This window comes from Oryzias latipes, chromosome 6 (assembly GCF_002234675.1).
Source record: "Oryzias latipes chromosome 6, ASM223467v1".
Classification (NCBI taxonomy): domain Eukaryota; kingdom Metazoa; phylum Chordata; class Actinopteri; order Beloniformes; family Adrianichthyidae; genus Oryzias; species Oryzias latipes.
In genome coordinates this window covers 26,922,705-26,940,209 of record NC_019864.2, presented here as the reverse complement: position 1 = coordinate 26,940,209, position 17,505 = coordinate 26,922,705, and the positions used below count along the sequence as shown (strand labels likewise).

The following is a 17,505-nucleotide window of genomic DNA, read 5'->3' as shown; positions in this document are numbered from 1 at the left end:
GGGATGCCAATGTTAGTGTATTATCAGTCAGACAGAGGAGCACTTAGGGGAAAGCTGATCAACTTCATCAATAATACTGTTCACAGCTCTTGCAAAGAGCAGATCTGCTTTCTTTTGATTATTTACTTTTGAAAGACAGAATTTAAACATTCAAAATACCCAAATGTCCAGTTTTTGAATTTCAGGTTTATGCAAACTCCACCATCCTCCAAGTTTTATTTCTTTCACTTTATGTCCGACAAATCGACTTAATAAGGAAAGACACACCAAACCTTCAACTTCTTCATTTATTGTTAAACCCACAAAATAGGAATTTGGAAGTAAATATAAAAACACGTGTTTAGACCTGAGAAGCAGATGTTATTTAAAGATAATCGATTTTTTAAAATTGCAGAGTGACAGCGGTTGTTCACAGCCAGCACCAGCAGACACTCAGCAGGGAGCCCATCAGGGCCAGGACAGGTGTTGCCATGGTAACTGCGCTGCCTGAGTTGCAGAGGTTGCTGTTGCAGCATCGATACGAGAAGCTGGATATCGCCGGAAACATCTGCTTGAGGCGGGAAATGTCACAGTCCGTGTACCTGATGCACTGACGGATCGTCTTCCCACCTGGAGGTTAATGAGGAGAGCAAGAAAAACAATACAAATTCAACAAAACCATGAAAAGGCGATAGGTAAAATTTCAGAAGCGGGTCTAAAAAATAGAAACAGGCAAACAAAAAAACGTTTTGGAACAGAAGGTGTAAAATGAGCAATAAAAAGTCCAAGAATAAAGGTGGGACAAAGAAAAAAATGCAAAAACACAGCAAAAAATAACCACTGTAACAGTAAAAACTGTCTAGCATAAAAAACCTTTAACGCCTTTCCTTTATGTTTGATCAGCTGCTGTACAGTCCAAGTTAAAAATATTTTTAAAACATTTCACATCCACAGAGCTGACTGAAAAGTAAATCTAACTAAAAGGAACAAAAAAGACTAGAAAACACAAAACAAAGTTGTAACAACACAAATATTGTCTAAAAAACTAGACGAGTGAGAAGCAGAATGACAACAATACATTCACATAAAATGATGAAGATACTTTGCGTTGAATGCTCTTCCTCCACACATTTGTGTGACATGGACTCAGTCACTTTACAAAACTACCAGTAGTTTAAATCTAATCTGTTTAGATGCCCTCAGCAAAAAGTGTTCTTTTTAAGTAAACTTAGTCCATACTAAGTATACGTAGACTAAGTTCACTTATCATATTTGTAAACTTGAAATTTTCCAATTTAGTCTTAAGCATGCAGTTACTTCCTACACTACACATCTATAGTAAACTTTTTTAAAAAAGTTTACTATAGAAAACAATATAAAAAAAATCCAAATATGACCACCTTTTTTAATACTTTAAAAACAAAGTATCCATCAGAATAAAAAATAAGGGGATAGGTAGAAGCCAATGCTATCCTTTTATCTACTTTTCACATATCAATCAATACTATTTTAAACAATTATATATTCTCTTTTTCCACAATCAACATTTCACAGTCAATAATTGGATATTTCATCATTTTTGTTCGTCCATCATATATTTTAAGAATACCTTCTTTCTAAGTTTGATATTAAGTTAGTTAATGTCTGTACTATTCTCCACAGGTTAACTCCACATTGTTTAAACTTTTTGGTGTTTAAAAAAGACTATTTCCCCCAGAGAGTAAACTTTAGTCCTTGCTATACATTTACTGAGGTTTACTTAATCAAAATAAACTTCAGGGTCAGCAGATTAATTGCCACTGTCCTCCTGCTTCATAATGACAGATCATATATTAATTTAATCTTTGTGTTGCTTTTTAAAATTCAAGATTCAGGATTTGGTTTATTGTCATTCCACACATAGTATTTGCAGAGAAATACACAGGTGGGACGAGATGTTGTTTCTCACTATAGCATGACAGTGCAAAGAAGCAAGCAATAAAATAACAATCAAAGAATAAAAATAGTAATAAAATAAGATAAATAAAAATAAAATAGAATAAAATAAAATAGAAACCATCATAAAATGTGGTTTCACAAGTTTTTTTAGTATTCTTTATTATTTTCTGCACTGGGTCTTTGGGTTTCATTAAAGGGGCTTTAACTTGAATGCAACTTTAAATCTCATGTTGTGTGCGTGGGGGTCGGGGGTTGTGGGCTTTTGTGTGTGTTTTACAATTTTTTTGTGTATCTTTGTTTTCCCTTGGCAAAAAGTAGTACACCTGACATTTATTTTACTAAGTATACTTGAGTGTACAGTGAGCATATAAGTATAGAAAGTCTACTATACTACCCAGGGGTGTCCAACTTTTTTGCAAAAGGGGCCAGAAGCACTTTTGTGTTACATTTTCCATGAAAACTGCTTCATAAAAAATGTTTAATTTAATTTGATTTAACTTATTTTAACAAAACACAGATGCAAAAACTATAAAAACAGAGCAAAAAGGAAAAAGTTCTGCTCACAAATACACACACAGCAGCGCTGATTCCTCAGTGAGCTTTTGAAAACAAACAGCCGCTCTTGTGTGTTTGTGTGTTAATCTTTGTGCATTTAGCCAAAGAAGACAGCTGTTTCAATAAAACCTCTCTCTTTTTTTCTGTTTTCTGTTACAAGAAAAACTGACCACTTTCGCTCAGGGAGATGCACGAGTCTTCAAAAGTGCACTCCTGCACGTTCTCACAGCGTCCCGTGTAATCTGAGCATTTGTAGCAGCGAAGTCCAGAACCTGAAGAAGAAGAGGAAAAGAGCAGATTTCCCCTCAGTGGATGAAGAAACACAGATGCTCAGCATTCAATGTAAAACCATAAAGTCTGTGCTTTCTCCTGAAACGGAATGAAAACGAATAAAATAAACAATTAAATGATGTATTAACTCGGGCAGGCTAGGTAACATCAACAGTGTGGCACATGTGACCAAAGGTCATGACAGTTGCATAGACTCACAACACTAACATAAGAGACAGCCAAAGAAAAACTGGATGAGAACAAACTCAGTAAAACACAGCAGACCAATGAGAAAACTTTAAAAGGTTCAGAGAAAAATAAGCACAAATCAGTGATGAGCAGCTCTGATGTGGATCGTCTGTCACAAGTAATGATAATGATGGATGTCAGCTTTGTTTTTGCACATTTTTCACATTTTCCTGCCAAATTTGTAAGGGTAATTCAGCTGAATCCTTGCTTTACTCATTTATTGACCTTTATATAACCAGAATTTTCCCATTGAGATTACAAACCTCTTTAACAAAGGGGTCCTGGTCAAGAGGCAGACAGGGCTGGTCAAAAATAAATTAAAAGATTGAGAAAATAAAACATTTAAACAATGTCTTACTGAGCCATAAAACAGTGAAGGATTAAAAAAATGAAAGGGTGATTAAGAAAATCATTTTGTGGAGTTCTGTTTTTCTTTGAGCTTGGCTTTGAGGACCCGTATGATTGCAGGTTATTTAGTCTCCAACCTTTTTGTAAAAAGTCCCAGCCCAAGGGAGCTGCATGCACAACAGCCTACTTCCCAAGCTCTGTGCAGACAAGTGGGACAGAGAGCAACAAGCGGTCCAGTGATACTGCCTCCCGGTGGTAAATGCTGTGTCACACAGCCACTCGCACCCATATTGGAGGGATGAAAATTGGTCATACGTGGATATACGTGGAAAAAGAGAGAAAAGTTTACGTGAAATTTTCACAGATGAAGAAGTACGAATAAACCAGGCAAAGAACAAGTAAATTAATGAAAAACATGAACCATGCGTGTTTATTGTGCTGTATATATGCAATTCATCAGTTACTTATGTGTCAGTTATGTAATTTCAATGTTATATGTGCGCCATATAGACAATATCAAAGTTAGACATTGGTGGTACATGTGTGATACGTGGAACGGTCGTGGAAAGCCACAAATTCGCATATGCATGTGCAAAAATCAGGCACAATTGCATACGATTTATGTAACAATTGCGTATAAACTATATAAAATATGCGTAAACTGTGTAATTCTCAACTGAACAAAGAACTTTGAACAGCTCTAAATCAAAGTCATGTAAAGACCCTCCGGCCGAAACCCTCAACAGACATTTGTCCAATGACAAACGCAAAAAAAGACTTATGAATTACGTATATCACAAAAGACCGAAATTTCATACTTGGAAAATGCACAAAATGCACGTAGTGGGTGCGTGACACGGCCTCCTTTGTAAGGTTCACAGTGATCCGTCACTTGACATAAAAATAGAAATAAACTTTGGGGATCTTTGAGGTATTGTGGCTCCTTGTTTGAGTTACCATGACAACGTGGAAGAGGAAGATCAAGAAGAGTGCATTTTTTTCCAAAGACATCACAGGAGAGGAGTCTGGAGTGCTCACAAATGACCAACAAAAGGTTCTCGCTACCTTGACCAACAACCCAGTCCGTCCTGTGACCCGTAGAGCTTCGAGGAGGGGGGTTAAAAAGCTCAAGTGTGGGGGCTGTGACTCTGAAATCAATCAAAAAGCTTCGATTTGCTCATTCGTGTTAAACCTGTGAAGAAACCTGCTCACATCTGTTGTTGTCTTCCATTTCAACCTGAAGGAGATCTTAATACTGAATAAGAACGATGGGAGGAGGATGAGTGGGATCAAAGAAGTTGGATTTAAAGACGAAAAAAACTGCAGCTGAGTTTTGCCTTCTTACAGACTCTATAAGGCTTTCTCAAAGATCTTCTGAATGTTTGGAAGAACTAAATGTCGTTTTTGGATTTCGCATTGCACAAAAAACCAAAACAACCCATCTTCAGTTTGAAGATTAAAGCTAAACTTGAGACTTAAATCTATTTAGCTTCTTAAAACCTGGCATCCACATGCATAAACACAACATTTGGGTTTTTATTTTATAGACAGAAAATACTCTCAAAACATTTGTGTGTGAGTAAAAATTGCAAAGTTTTATGAGGCTATTTTACCACAGTAGTTATTCCTGCATGCTTAAGGCCCTGTGACTACGTACAATATGTACAAGGTTAGCTCAAATGTTAGCTTGGGTCTTATGAGGTTAAAGTTGTCTGGCCTTTATCTATCAAAAAGATTCTAATCAAAATCTGGAAGAATAAAAAAAATCAGCAATTGAATATGAGGAAGAACTGGGGATCGGAAAGGTTTTGTATCATGTCTACTAATAGCTTTTCAAATCTGACATACTTTTTTATAGATAATTAGACAACATTTGGATTATATTGACAAGTCTGGAAATAAAATGCTGACTGCTTTATGGTTTCTAGATTTGACCACACGACCTCTTTAAAAATGATTTAGCTTTGACTCTTCACTCAACTTAACTTCATTCTTTAAATATCATAATTTCTAGTTTTTACTTGTCAAAGAAAGTAGTTTGCTTTTAGTAGTACCTTTTCGAACTCTTTTCACATTAAAATTTGAATGAAAACTGTAGTAAGGGGGGAGGCTGATGTGGTGGGCTAACACTATTCATTGTAAAGCCTTTGCAGAAACTCCTATAACAGTGATATTCGTGTGGCGTTTGCGGCTCTCACCCTCGTGCAGCATCACAGAGCAGAGCAGAAGGATCGATCCCAGGAGGTGCTTCATCCCTGCAGCCAGAGGACAGGAGCAGCTGAGAGGAGCAGGCGGCAGCGTTGGAGCGTCCGACTCGGTGTGGGTCTGTTCCACTGTGACCCGACGCATGGAGCTCAGCTGACAGCAGCTCTTTGTCCACACGGTCCACAAAGACCCACTGTCTCTGCAAACCCTCTGCCAACAATCACTCAGCATCTGAATCTCTAAGGCTTTTATTATGTTCTTTATTTACACTGCTTCTCATCTTTGTGCTGAATTAATACATAACATGTATTCCTACAACAGCAGCTGGGACTTCATGTTTTTACATCACGGTTTGTTTGTTTTTAAAGGTTTTATCTCTGTTCCCTTTTTTAACTTTTTTGTTTTTCTGTTTTTTAAATGTGTCTTGCATTTTGTTCGTTTTTTTTTCTCTTCATTCCATTCTGTTTTAATTTGTTTTCATCTCGTCGTGGCTTCACCCATGACACTAACGAGCATACGCAAACCGAACGTTGTTCAAGTTTGACCTTTAGATCCAGTGACAATTGTGTTGTTGGTGTTTTTAACGTGTTTTTGTAGCATTTTCCTCATAATGGATGGCATATATAAAGAAAATTAAGACTAAAATAGCATTTTTGAGTATTTTATTATTTAAATCATTGTAAATCAGGGGAAGACGGAAAAAATCCAGCTTGTCAGTGTGACATAGGACCTACCCAGCCAAAGCTTACTGCTCTATTCTGATGCATCCACTTGCAGACAAATAAATACATGTACGTCTTTGTTTTCCTCTTCTGAGCTGGCATCTGGCTTAAATTTGTACTGCTTGATCGCTTCAATATTGCTCGCTATTTTGGTTCAGGTTGGAGGTGTGCAATAATCTTCAGATGCTTCTTCTTCAGTCGTCTCTGTTGTCCCTGAAGCATCTTTTCTTCACAGAAAGAGTTTGGGAGTCCTTTGAGGACAGAGCAGCTCTTCAGCTGTCACCTCTGCCGTGTGGGAGAAGCTGGCAATGCTCTGGTATGCGAGTACTTCTGATCTTCTGGAGACAAAGGCATAAACACTAAACCTTGACCTTCTGTGCAGGCATGGAGCTGACTTCATCAATGGGACAAAGTATTTTTTTATAAAAATAATCGCATTATTACCCTCAAGGTGTCAATAAATTATTCACATGAGAGAAGAGAAATGAGGAAGAGGGATGGCAAGCAATAAGGTAAGAACAATTGAAACATGATTTATTTGCATTGCAGATGATGGTAACATTTGATAGAGATCCTGCCACGTCCATTATAGAGACATTTGAAGAGCAGCGATCCTCTTTACTGTTAAACGGGAAAAACGTCTGTCTACTTGTTGCTTCGATGACTGACTAGCATTTAGGCTGCCACAATAATATAGAACATTCAGAACTTCGTTTGGAGATGTCCAATATCCCTTTTTAACCCTTTTGCTATCCTAGGCACTTTAACATTGGGAGTTGGGTCATCTAGACCCACTAGACAGTGCGCTGAACCTTTTTTCTTCGATGATTTGTGATCTTCACTGCTGTCCATGGATTACATGAAATCCTCTTCACCTTTATACACCTTTGTCATGGTAGGGATGTCAATGTAAGGGTGGGGTCATAGGACAGCACAAGGGTTAATGGACACCCTGCAGTCATTTAGAATTGAGTATTCGCCTAGACCACGGCATAAACCCAGCTAATCTCTTTTGGGATGACAGGGATGCTGGAGCCTATCCCAGCTACTGTTTGGGAAGGGTAGGGTGCAATACGGATAGCTCGCCAATCTGTCCCAGGGTCACGCACACTCACAAATACACCTACGGAACAATATAGACAATTAACCCATGAAGCATTACCTTGGACTATAGTAGGAAGCCTGGATGCATGGAGAAAACACAAACATGCTCAAGGAAAACGTCTCACAGAAAGGACCAAGATGGGATTTGAACCAGGGTCTTCTCACTGTGTGGAGAGATTGCTAACCACGTCTGCAGTGCGCAGACCAGCTCAAAGGTTGACGATCTAAACTAGCAATCAAATAGTAAAAGGATTGATTGAAACAGTCAAGCTTCTCTGACATGACAGCAGTGATGAAGACTCAGGGATTTCATGAAGCTGCACACAAACAAAGATTTAACTGCACGTGAAGCCAAAGCGACCGCAGAACGATGCTGCTGCTCACATGCGTCATTCAGAGTGACAGCTCGTCAGCATCTATCAGAAAACGTCCCGGTTTGGAAGCCGCTAGCTGTGTGACGCAGACTCCAGGTCCAGCTGGTGACAGACAGCACCGTCATCTGCAGCTCACAGAGCAGCGAGTGTCTGCCAGCAGCTGCTGCCTGAAGCTGCTCACTGTCTGCTGCTCTGTTTGTTCACAAGATTTCCCTCACAGTAACAGAGGAGCTGTAATCTGACAAATATTTGGTTTAAATGCAAACCAACAATGGGAAAAAAAAAATTAAAAACTTAGATTGAGTTCAAATTAAAAAAAAAAGTATTTAGCAAACGGTTTTATCCACTGGGGGGCAGTTTGGGGTTAAGTGTCTTGCCGAAAGACTCAAAGACCATCCAGCCTGGGATTTAAACCCCACACCAGACATTTGGAAAAAACCCAGCCCGATAGCCAGCCCCACAATCGTCTTTGGACTGCTCGGACCATTTCCTTTCACATGGAAAAAGCTTCAGATCCCGTCCTCCACCCACTGCTGGCTGACCCGACCCCTTCTTCACAGCTCGGTTCTTTCTAGTTCACAAACAGCTGACAGTCTTCTTTCATTTATGAAAACATATTGCTTTCCATCTCCGGGAGACAAACTTTTGCATCAAATCATTTTAGGCTTTGATGCATGAGTTCTTTGTAAAACAGCCACTTGGCTCCAAAAAGTGTCTGACCTGCGAGGGTCTCCCCACAGATCTCGGATCTACAGATCTTGGACAAAAGAGCAGCTCCGCATCTGACAGTTAAGCTTCAGACTTGAAGTTCAGAGCAGCTGAATAACAATACCAACTTAAAGTTTTGGTTATGTATTACTTATTTTCAAATCAGTTACAGTCCTGCCAAAAAGGGGACCTCAGCCCGGTTATCTATACTCTCCTCTGTTCCTTAAACAAGAGTCTTAATGCTGAAAAGATGCCTCCAAGTTTTGTTTTTTATAGTCGGAACGGTCTATTCTGTCTGGATCGTTCCGCCTGTGGGTATCAAAAAAGCTTCCATCTAAATTCCTCAAAACAAAATCTAAAAAATTGTGGTTATGTAACCGTAATATCCTTTCTTTAAATCAAACACAACAGATTTAAAAGAGACCTTGGTGAGGCAGAAGGAGCAACGTGTGATAAAAGTTTTAGTTAGACAACAGTAAAAACATAATTTAACCAACAATAAACGTTATTGTCTTTAATAAAATCCAAAGCACAGCTCAAAATGGGTTACCAGAACAAGAGGAGACCAGCGAAATAAAAACAAAAAGCAAACAGCTAAACAAAGATGGATGCAGGATGTTGACACAGAATCTTTACGTTCTGCTTTGTGCATTTCAGAAATTGTCTTTAGAGCAAGAAAATTCCTTCAAGAGTCCATGATCGGAAGTTCCATGTGTTCTGTCATGTTGATGCTTCCCATGTTTGTGCCAGGCTCAGCTCAGCGGTGACAGTTGGTCCAACTGTCCATTATTCTGACAACAAGCGCTGCTTTATCAAATGACAGCAGCTCAAAGGACAAACAGTGTACAGTGATGAAGATCAGCTGAACACACAGACAGTTCCAAAAAAAAAGAAAAAAACATGCTAAAACACTTATCTTTGTTCACTGAAGATGCCTGTTTTGAATATGAATTAGTATTTAACAACCCTATTGTGCGTATTTTTGTGTTTGGATGCATTTTCCAAACAGCATATTTTAGATTCTTTTTTGTATAGGGATGTACAAAGTTACCAATGTTTTCGATCACTTGTGGATCATTACAAAATTGATTATTTAATGATTTAATTATTAAAGCCCCCCTCTAAAGAAAATCATGTTCTTTGAGTTTTTACATGTACGTGTGGAATTTTTCTTGCGAAACAAATGTAATAAAGAAATCATCTCATTTTTGCATTTCTGAGTATTTCTCCTCTTAAAACGCTGTCAATCAAACGGTCACAAAGACTCTCCATTTAAATTAATGAGCTTTTGTGACGTTAAAATGGCGCATGCGCATTGCACACCCTCTGTGATTTCCCCCTTCCAGTGTGCATTTTAAGTGCGTCCAAGGCTGGTTTTTGTTGTTTGCCGCACGTATTTAAAATGAAATTTAAAGTTCCAAATGTGTTCTCCACATTTCTGTTCTCTCTCTGACGAGTTTTGAGGCTTGCTGTCCCGCATTAACCTGAGAGGGTAAAAATAAAAACTAGAATAAAGAATTAAAGACTGTTTTGTTATTGCCTCGATAAAAAGAAGAAAAATATAATAACATTAGCAGGCTGGCTTCCCATCCTGCAGCGGGTCTCTGTCTTGCTGCCAGCTCGCCTCCGGCATAGTGCTCAAGATCGCTCAGTTTTGAGCCAGTGCTGCCTTCTGCTGCAGTGTTACCGAAATTATAATGTAATCCAAAGCATTTTTCATGGACTTCTGTCCAAGTTCTTTTTCTTTTGTTATTTTTTAAGCAGCTGGGTCTGGTTCTGTCTCTCCGCATTGTTCAAAAAGTGTCAACTTGGAACCAAAATTATGTCACTTTTCACCATTTCTTTATGCTAAAGAGAAACTTTTGAGAATAGAGACTGTCAGTCGGTGTCGTTTGTGCCCCCCCCCCCCCCCTTCTTTGTGTCAAGCTCTTCACTCATGCATGATGCCATTTGCAGATAGGGGGGATCAAGGGCGGGGCTCAGCACCATTGGCCACGCCCATGTGGAGGAGATTTTGGAAACAGAGGGTTCAGATAGACATGAAACAAGGCTTTTTATGACATTTAGGATTGGGATTTTGGTTAAAAACTTCCTAATCATGATTATAAAACCACCAGGAAAGTTTTTATTTAAATTAAAAAAATTGTCATGGGGGACTTTGCTCTTTTAAAATAACTTTTTTACCATCTTGCAGTGCAGCTGCTTTAGTAAAAACAGCACATTCTGGCCCTAGAGTCAAAGCAGAAATAGATCAATGGTATTTACTCGCCAAAAAAAATCCTTGTGTGCGCACGCTTTATTCTGAGTTCCTGACACAATGTTATATTTTATGCAGGCTGGGGACTGGCACGGGCTACATAAATTGGCTACATTGTTAGGTAAGAGCACAAAGGATTTGCCCAAGGACCTACACTGTATGAAGCTCATCACACCCCCTGGGAAATGAACACTTTTCCCATGCACCAGTCCCACAGGGAGCCAACTGAGCCATCCAGCAGCTTCAAGCTGGAAACAAAGGAGAGTGATAAAAGCCCAGCGCCATTACTTTCACAGCCTGTAACAATGCAGAACTAGCAAAACAAGCATCTGATGTGTTTGCATAATTTAAATACAGAAACATGTACATGGTTTATAGTACATTCACTTCAGTTTTGCATATAAGTGTACTTATATCATAAACTTCAAATGTACTTATTCTTGCTAAGGAAAGCTGGAGGAAGTACTAACAGAAAGTGAATTTTATAATGTATGTGTGAATATAGCAGATAATTGCAAAGGTTTTTAAGTTCAAGATTTAAGAACTAAGTAGGTATAATAATTTAGAATTAAAAAATAAATAAAATTATTACAACAAAGAACAACTAAAAGTCCTTTTTATATTTCGGACAAGAAAAGGACAAAGAAAATAGCAGAGGATGGTTTCGATCCATCGACCTCTGGGTTATGGGCCCAGCACGCTTCCGCTGCGCCACTCTGCTGCTGCGGAAACACTCACGGCAAGATGATATATATATACACAATGTATTTACACATATCTGCGAATTCATACATGTATATTATATAACATAGTATATAATATATTATGTATATAATATGTGGTTATAATAAAGTCATGCATCTTACTGTTTCAAAACGGTCGTTTCAAAAAATTGTACTATGCCATACAGGTCGAATTTTTATTTCAACTTGTAGCTGCGGGATTTGACATAAGTGACTCTTCAAAATAGAAATATAAAAACACACACAAAAGTTTTGTGCATGACACTCCTTACTTTATCTTAATGCCCAAATATTATCACCGCTAAATTCTTAACCTGAGCGTTATGCTGCCATCTAGCGTTTGAGAATGGAAATACAGAAATATCGGAATAATGGACAAGAATGAATGTAAAGTGACAGACGTTGGACCACTTCAAAGTAGTAAGGAACACTTTTTTTTATTGTTGTTTTTTAGTATTTTTTGAATAATAAAAATGCAGTAAAATAAAAACTAATTCAGGAGACATTGTGCTTTTCACAATTTATTAACAAAATGATAAAATAAATAAATACAAATTGATCAAATGCTCCTAATATCAACTCTTCCCCATGATCCCTACAGTATTTCCTAAACACTGCATACAAAGAATTCATCACAGAAGAGGCTCAATACAGAGGTAAGAATCCCACCAGACCAGTCACAATGTCAGGCCAACAGAAGACACATCTGGAACAGAAGTCAAAAAAATAAACACATTCCTTTCCAAAATCATTATGAAAAAATACAAACAATTATACAAATATTCAGATTGTGTACCAATTTACACATTATTCAGCACACCAGGTGAACTTTTTCTTTATTCGTATCGCTACAATGCATCTCACCAAATGGAAGATAAAAAAGATTTCTTTTCATTTTTTTATTAATTTAATTTTTTAGTTCTTTTTTTATTTTAATCGTTATTGTTGTTGTTGTTGTTTTTGCACTCAACACACGCCCAATGGAATCAGCTGTGGATGAGGTAAGAAGCTGCAGGTGTACCTTTGGGTCAGGACAGGATGGAGGATGGATAGATGACAGAGGGCAGCTGGGTGGGAACAGAATAATGATGTCATGAATCGACAGAATACTAGAAGGCCACAATCATGACTCGATCTCTGACGAATAGAAGGGTGGAGTTGGAGAAAACAGCCTCACAGGGACCCCAGGGTGGCACGGAGCCTACTGTTTGATGCATGGCAGAGCCCCCGGGATACAACGCTTTTCAGGTGTACGACCACACTTGTTCAAATGATATGCAGAAAAGGCTTCAAAAACAAATCCACATCTCTTTGGATAAATTAACTTCAGCGAGGATATAAATTAACTTGCATGGGCCTCTTCCCGTCCCCACTCACCCCCTTTCATGCATTTCTGCAGGAACATACACAGGAACCAACATTACTTCAAGCAACTAAAGACGACGCCATCAATCGCCCTGCGCCATGTGGTTCTTGTGGATAACACAGAAACTTCTGCAGGGCAAGATGGGTTTTTAAAACCCAAACTTTTAAAAGAACAAAAAGACATTTCCTCTGGAATGGCTGAACTGCACACATTTAATATTAGGATGCAGGAACTAAGAAAAGTAACATAGAAAACAAGAAAAAAATATGCATATTAAAACAAAACTCATATAAAAACTTGCATAAGAAGGCATGTAAGGCGCCATACTTAGCCGACAGATGGCGCTAACTCGGTCAAAGTTTGTTGATCAAAAATGCACCCAGGCTCTGGCTCAATGACCTGACTGGGCAAGCTCCACCACCTTTGGGGGTGGGGTGGGGGGTGATGTTTTTTTTTTTTTTTAAATGACTGTGACCACTGAAAAACACTGCTCTCACTCTGACAATAATACTGGTCAAACTAAAAGTGCATCGTAAAACAGATCCAAGAGAAGTCGGTGACTTTCCTCCCATAAAGTTTCAGCAGAAAATCAACAGAAAATAAAACACATTTAAGGCAACCTCTAGAATCGACAACAAAACACTATGTGGTCAGTTCGGTATGAAATGTCGTTTTCAACTTGCATCTACTGTTGGCAGCCTGAAGCGATGTGACCGCGTCTGGAGTCTGGGGGAGAGCAGGGTGGGTGGAAGGAGGGAAATCCAAAGGGTAAATAAGGTTTTACGAGTCACAGTGCAAGTCAAGAGACAAATATTATCTGCTGTTTGAAGAAAGGCACTCGAGGTACCTACTGTACAGAGGGAGAGCTCCAGTCTACCTGGAACACGAATGAAAAAGACTGGATGACCGTTCTGAAGGACACACACCCGAGGACAGACACACAACAGGACACAACGGCGGGTAGGCAAACAGAGGTGGGGACACGTTTGGAGTTTCTCCTCTGGCTCTTTGTCTGGGGCTCAAACTATACAGACCACATTTATCCCAAAAAAATAAATAAATAAAACCGCAACACTGAAGCCAAACAAGAGATGCTCTGGGATCTTCTGAAAGTGGGCAGTTTTCACGGCTGTGGTGAGTAACCAGAAGTCAGACATGAAGGCTTCTATATACAGGAGCCTCCATGACACAAACAGCTCTCTGCAGACCCCAACATTATGTTCACTCCGAATTTCAGAACATCACATCCTCTGTCAGGATTACACTCTCAAACCTCGGCCAGATGGTGACGCCAAAAGACACGACAGACGTTCTTCCTGAGTCTGAGTTGATCAAAAACCAGGGTGGGACACAATGTGCAGAAACCAAATTTCAAGCAAAAATGAAAAAGAGATTCCAGCACAGCCAGAGGCACCATCTATGAGCAGACCAGAATATGTTATTGCCTCAAACCCAACAAGAAGCCCAAAGTCATGATCAGTTCAACGCACAAAGACACACCCGACTGACCACCACCACCACAAATCCCAGCATCCCAGCTCCGCCCACATGCAGGGGATAATGCTGAGCAACTCATCAAAAACATCTCCATGATTTGAGCCTTGGTGTCAGACAGAGGTCAGTATTTCCTCCTAGAAAAATATTGGCATGTGGGGATAAGTCACATCACAACAAAGAGATGCATACTCTGTTTAATTCCATGTACAAAAAGCTCTTCAGCACTTCTTTGTAATGCAGCAAGCTTGTGCTTTATTCTCAGGAGTTGTGTTTTTGTCCATCCGAAGGTTCACACCACAAGTCGCTCTGCTTCGGGACAGAAACACATCCTGTCAGTTATTGTTTGATAAGTTCTATCTCTACATGGGGACTTCCAATTTTAAAAAGGAGGCATCTTCATATAAAAATGCCAGCAGTTTGTTCTTTCAAGACAGTAAGTAGACTTGTCCCTGCTGAATTTGGATGCAACATCATTTTGGCAGTTCAGGATTTGAGAGAAACGCACAAAATGCAAAGATCCCCACTTCTTTGTGTTGATGATGCCAGTCCAGCAGGTTCAGGAACAGAAAGCACTTATTCTGAAGACGAGGAAGACCTGAATATCTTTTCCTATAAAAAGAAACACAGCCCAGATATAGTGTGTGTGTGTGTGTTGACGTTGCAATATTGCAGTTTCACATTTAGTGCTCACAGTTGACACACTTGACTCACGAATGAAAACTCAATCACTACACTTGACCGACACCACTGAGAACATCTGTAGGCTACTGCGCCTGTTTGGCCTCGTGCCTGCTGAGAACAACCTTTGAGGTCCACACGGCCTGAACTCGCCGTTGCCGGCGAGGCGGGGAATGTTTGCGAGACTCAGAGTACTCAGAGTTCTGGATCAGTATGCTTCAAATGAGCTTCACGAGTACACAGAAAAGAATTCTGCAATACTTCAGCTGACCTGACATGAAGCAGAAGCGATGGTTGATGGAAATGTGCGACACTAGTGTCATCCTTTTGAAGGACTTGGTACACACAGGATCTTTGTTGGGACTGTTTGGACTTTGGATCACAGCTGGTCTCAAAATTCACAGTTCAGCTGGGGTGATGAGGGCAAAAAGAGTGATGACATGAGGCGATTGTTTCGTAGCAAATTACCACCCATACTGTATCAAACCAAACTAGACTGTACTACTAAACTCTAACGAAAGCTTGACTCGAGCTTCGACCATACGCCGATGACACCTTCTCTTTTACACTCTAAAAGTTTGAAGCACACTGAACCTTTTTGTACTAGAAATTTTTCGTTTGGTTAAAACCACGATGACGAAACATCGGGTAAGGTAGAGCCAAGGCCGGAGGACTGCAGAGGATGATCCAGATCAGGTTGAAAGGAACGAGAGAACAAACAGGTCGACGTTTCAGAACACAAACTATCACAACACTGCTTCTTGGACCAGTTACCCCTGACAGATGTTTGGTTCCATGTTCTTGCTCATCTTTGCACCCATGGGAACGACTCCCCACCCCACAAGAGAACACAGGGGCCACTGTAACAGGCACACACCGGTGTGATGATGGATTGAACTCCCTTTGAGTATTCCCACCATGATTTCTATTACTAATTGGCATGATGACACTGGTGCGCACGGCTTCCTGGAGCCCGTCTCTACGGGTGGGTTGGCCGGCGTCTTTCCAGAGTCACGTGACTCCGGCTGTATATCTACCATTGACACAGTCTGACAATACAATGCAAACAAACAACATTTATACAGATTGGCAACTTCAGGGCACCGTGAGATGCAAGCAAAAGTTTTTTTTTTTTTATATATATATATGCTTGAATTCCTGCGACTGAAGACGCAGCGTTACTTTTTATTGTCCAAACTGCTGACGAGAGCTGGCAAAGGATGCTGGGAGGGTTCTGAGGTTTTGCTGTTGTTGTTGCCGCTACCGTCGCTGGTGGCGACCTCTTCCTGTTTCTTCTCCGCCGTTTCTGGGGGGTTCATGGTAACTATCTTATTCTCCGAGTTGGTGGCGGCGTTGGCGGTGCAGACTCCAGCGGGGCTGTGGTCAGGGCAGCTGGGCTCAGCCAAACCGTTAGTGGTGGCAACTGTTGCAGTGACATCACCCACCGGAGCAGCATCAGTTTCTGGGCTGGGCCCAGCCTCTGTGTGACCCCTGACTCCTGACCCATTTCCCAGCTTACCCCCTGCTCCCGCAATGGGACAGTTCTCTGCTGTTGGGACCAAGCTGTCCAGCTGTCTGTCTGCACTACCTGCTGCTCCTGCTGTCTGGTGCTTCTCCTGTGTGCTGCAAAAGGAGTGCCCTCCTGCATTCTCCACAGAGTTGGCCTCAGGTGCAGCAGGTTCAGAAGTGACCACAGCTGGTGGAGCTGCCTCCTGGACTCTGGCGTCCTTTCCGTCTGTCTCTGCCAGAGTCTGATTAAAATTGAAGGCTTGAATGAGGCGAATCAGGTGCTTCACTTTGTCGAGGGAAAGCTGCATTTCCTTCTGACGGGCCAGGATGGTGTTTTTTGTCTCCATGCATTTCTAAATAAAAACAAAAACAATATTAGGGTTAGGGTCATACAAGTCATACAAGGTATCCGATCTGAAACACCGACCTACATTTGCTTCTAACTTAATTCAGTGTGACTTTAACACATCTAGTTCTCCATAATCACCCGTATGCTGGTTCTGAGATGAAAAGGTTGACCTGCCCATGATAATATATTATTTTTATAATTTGTTGACAATTTTTGGTGTGTGGCCAAAATCCTCCCAAAAACAAGTTGGGTATTAAACACGTTGAAAAATACAGAATATTATATTTAATATATAATTAAAAATCTAGAGCCACAGAGAAAGCTGAGTCCTTTAATTTGGTCCTATTATAGTCATAAGAAGCTCAGCTGTGTACTCAACCTTGGCACAGATAAATGGGAAATACCAGACAGCTGAGAGGACATTAATTAACTTATATAGTCTGTTTTCATTAAAGTGTTTATTTATTGGAGGCAATTCTTAAATTAGGTAACATCTGTAAAAGTGCAGTTAGTCCTTGTTGGTAAAATCGGAAAGTGACTTTTTTTTTAAGTAGAGGTGTAACAATTATTCAACTTAATTGATGAATCAGTTTCTATTCCTATGATCCAACCAGAACTTGTGAATCGAATCGAAGCGACCCTATACCAATATAA

General features: G+C 40.0%; 2 protein-coding genes and 1 non-coding gene across 8 annotated transcripts in view; all 3 read right to left on the bottom strand.

Moving 5' to 3' along the window:
- Window positions 1–269: 269 nt before the first annotated feature.
- Window positions 270–5,703, bottom strand: LOC101171663 (CD59 glycoprotein). Its single transcript, XM_004070149.4, has 3 exons — window positions 5,538–5,703; window positions 2,643–2,744; window positions 270–609 (listed from the first exon to the last, which is right to left on the bottom strand). The coding sequence occupies exons 1-3, from the start codon at window positions 5,686–5,688 to the stop codon at window positions 410–412; spliced, it is 453 nt and encodes a 150-aa protein (XP_004070197.1). The 5' UTR covers window positions 5,689–5,703; the 3' UTR covers window positions 270–409.
- A 5,655-nt stretch (window positions 5,704–11,358) lies between these two features.
- Window positions 11,359–11,430, bottom strand: trnam-cau. The gene has a single exon. It is a non-coding gene; the product is annotated as a tRNA-Met (tRNA).
- Window positions 11,431–11,960: 530 nt separating this feature from the next.
- Window positions 11,961–17,505, bottom strand: part of phf21a (PHD finger protein 21A) — a 28,653-nt gene continuing 23,108 nt past the window's right edge. For all 6 annotated transcript variants that reach the window (XM_020704207.2, XM_023956010.1, XM_023956013.1 and 3 more), the window contains one exon: window positions 11,961–16,855. In XM_020704207.2, coding sequence (XP_020559866.1) covers window positions 16,172–16,855 — 684 coding nt within the window. In that variant the 3' untranslated portion in view covers window positions 11,961–16,171. The remainder of the gene's footprint in view (window positions 16,856–17,505) is intronic.

Bases quoted from the DNA above. Each gene is read 5' to 3' on its own strand.
- LOC101171663 (XM_004070149.4), bottom strand. From the start codon at position 5,688: ATGCGTCGGGTCACAGTGGAACAGACCCACACCGAGTCGGACGCTCCA. The intron at 2,745-5,537 runs GTGAGAGCCGCA...CTTCTTCTTCAG, and splicing joins CTCTGTGATGCTGCACGAGG to GTTCTGGACTTCGCTGCTAC. The intron at 610-2,642 runs GTCAGTTTTTCT...ATTAACCTCCAG, and splicing joins CATCTCCCTGAGCGAAAGTG to GTGGGAAGACGATCCGTCAG.